General features: G+C 33.4%; 1 protein-coding gene across 2 annotated transcripts; it reads right to left on the bottom strand.

Moving 5' to 3' along the window:
• Positions 1–391: 391 nt before the first annotated feature.
• On the bottom strand, positions 392–2,138 carry LOC129946767 (histone deacetylase 8-like). Of its 2 annotated transcripts, none has more exons than XM_056057082.1 (6): positions 1,981–2,138; positions 1,692–1,878; positions 1,381–1,629; positions 1,137–1,329; positions 688–1,064; positions 392–624 (listed from the first exon to the last, which is right to left on the bottom strand). In XM_056057082.1, exons 1-6 carry the CDS (start codon positions 2,059–2,061, stop codon positions 590–592), a joined length of 1,122 nt encoding a protein of 373 aa, XP_055913057.1. In that variant the 5' UTR covers positions 2,062–2,138; the 3' UTR covers positions 392–589. The 2 variants fall into 2 exon arrangements, with proteins under 2 accessions (XP_055913057.1, XP_055913058.1); XM_056057083.1 differs by having other exon boundaries at positions 1,692–1,826; positions 1,981–2,118.
• Positions 2,139–2,413: the final 275 nt, after the last annotated feature.

The following is a 2,413-nucleotide window of genomic DNA, read 5'->3' as shown; positions in this document are numbered from 1 at the left end:
CGGAATCTTAATCCTTAATTAAAATAAAGACTGAACTATTAAATTAAAAATGTAATTTTATCAAACACATACATATGTATATAGAGTTTATATTGTATTGTTAATCTGGCAGACGGCAAATGCCATGCTCAAACGATTTTATGTATCCTTAATATTGTATTCAATCTCTAAAAAGAAAAAAATATGAACCAATAAAAATCTAATCTACTACTACTACTACTACATTAACTTCAGCTTCCAAAGCCTGATTCCATTGTTCAATTAAAACACAATCATTACAAGGGTAAGTATACCTACAAATTTATTTGTGTTCTACAAGTGATGTTTTCTAAGTAAAAAAATTGTCTTTTTAATTCATTCATCAAGTGTTCTAAAACACAAGTTTGCATTCTTGACTGTACTTACATACATTTATAAATTTATCCTCATTACTTTGAATGTAGTCAGGTACAAAACACCATACATTTTAATAATATTAAATGTTAATTTCAATTTTATTTTATATATTTAATTGCAAATGAATAACGGTATAAGTTAAGTTTCTATACAATTCTTCTGAGCAGGAATATGTTTGTACATTTATATAATTTCAAAAAGATCCTACATCATATTTTTTTAAATTTTCTGAAAAAGAAACAAACATGTATAGAAGACAAAAACTCAAATGATCTCTAAGTAGGAAGATACCTTCTATTTTGTTCACACATCCATCCAAGTATTCTTCGGTATTGAAATCTTCCATTCTTCTCTTTTCTATTTGGATGGTATAATCTGGTCCAAATTCTAGAAAAAAATCGTTCTCATCTGGAATGTCATCACTCAATTCTTGTTGGCAGACTGCAGCTGTAATCTCCGTCCAATAGCGGCTTGTATTGGCAAAGTTGTAACCACCACCGCCGAGCAAGATCAAAGGCAAATTATGCTGCATAACAATTTGAATACATTCGATTAAGTCCTTGGGGTATAAATTTGACCCACCTAGTGGATCTCCCGCTATCACATCCCCACCACATTGTATAACACATACTTGTGGCTTATATGTTTTTATTATTAAAGTGGTTATTCTATAAAAAAGGAAACATTTTAATTGATTTAGACTTAAACAAATACCAATGCCTCTATTTCTTTTAAAATACCTCTTGAAGTATGTAACAAATTGAGAACCGGTTATGCCACTTTTAAAAGGAAAGTTTACAGCATACCCTTTTCCAGTAGCAAATCCACAATCCTCGCAACCACCACTTCCAGGGTAAAATCCTGGTTCGTACTGATGGAAAGATAGTGTGAATACTCGTTTAGTTGTCTCGAATGCTTCTTGAACACCGTCACCTAAAATGAACTAAACATCCAACCTAGAACTGAAGCGATACACGGACTTACCATGATGAACGTCGAGATCAATGTACAGAATTCTATCGAATTTCTTTCTAAGCACCAAGATTCCTAACACAATGTCATTGACGTAACAATATCCTGAAGCTTTATCTCGATGTGCGTGATGCCATTCACCGGTCCAGTTGATAACAATGTCAGCCAAACCTCTGCAGAGTTCGTCACAGGCCGTCATTGTAGCTCCAGCAATACAGGCGGCATAATTGAATACTCCATCCCACATTGGACAATCAAAACCTTAAAAATACATTATAAATGATTAAACCACAGCACAAAAAAAATGAACTATATGAAACTACCTGAACCAAAATCCACACTTCCTTCATCCTCAGAGTCGATTTCACCTTTTGAGGCTTTCATTAGGTATTCTAAGTAATCCTCCGAATGAAACCTTCGTAAATCGGCTAGTTTACATGTCTTTGGGACAAGAATATCTATAATATTTAAAAGTCCGTACGATTTTATCAGTTCATGGACAATGCTAGCCTCAAGTTTGAATTTTATAGGAAAGAATATTGTTTGTTTTATTTGTTATCATTCTGAGCTGCTAACTACTGTATAGGTATCGATAAAAAAAACAACACTTACCCGATTCATTACTGCAGGGTTTTTATTACTTTCTATAATCAAATTTTCACTGTGAACATATTTGATTCTAGGTTTTTGCATCTTACTAAACTAATTATTAGGGCGATTAATTTAATTTATAAGTTTTAGGCAATAAGCAAAGGTTTTCTGCTGTCAGACAGAACAGAATTCCCGCCATTTGAATTTCAAATGAAAAGTTATCTATGGTGAATAAACAAGATTTATCCAATGTTCAAACCAACGAAACTCACCCTAGCCAGGCTTGCCAACAAACGATATGATTAAAATTGCGCTGAAAATTTTGAATCTTAGCGGGTCGGTGGCTCAATTCTTGTCTGTCGATTCATTTGGATTTTCAGTCCTAACCAAAGCCCGGCTAAGCTGTGCGTGAGGAATTAACGAGACAACAGTTTTGTGTGTTTACACTTTCTTA

Source organism: Eupeodes corollae, chromosome 2 (genome assembly GCF_945859685.1).
Source record: "Eupeodes corollae chromosome 2, idEupCoro1.1, whole genome shotgun sequence".
Taxonomy (NCBI): Eukaryota; Metazoa; Arthropoda; class Insecta; order Diptera; family Syrphidae; genus Eupeodes; species Eupeodes corollae.
This window is presented reverse-complemented; position numbering and strand designations above follow the sequence as displayed.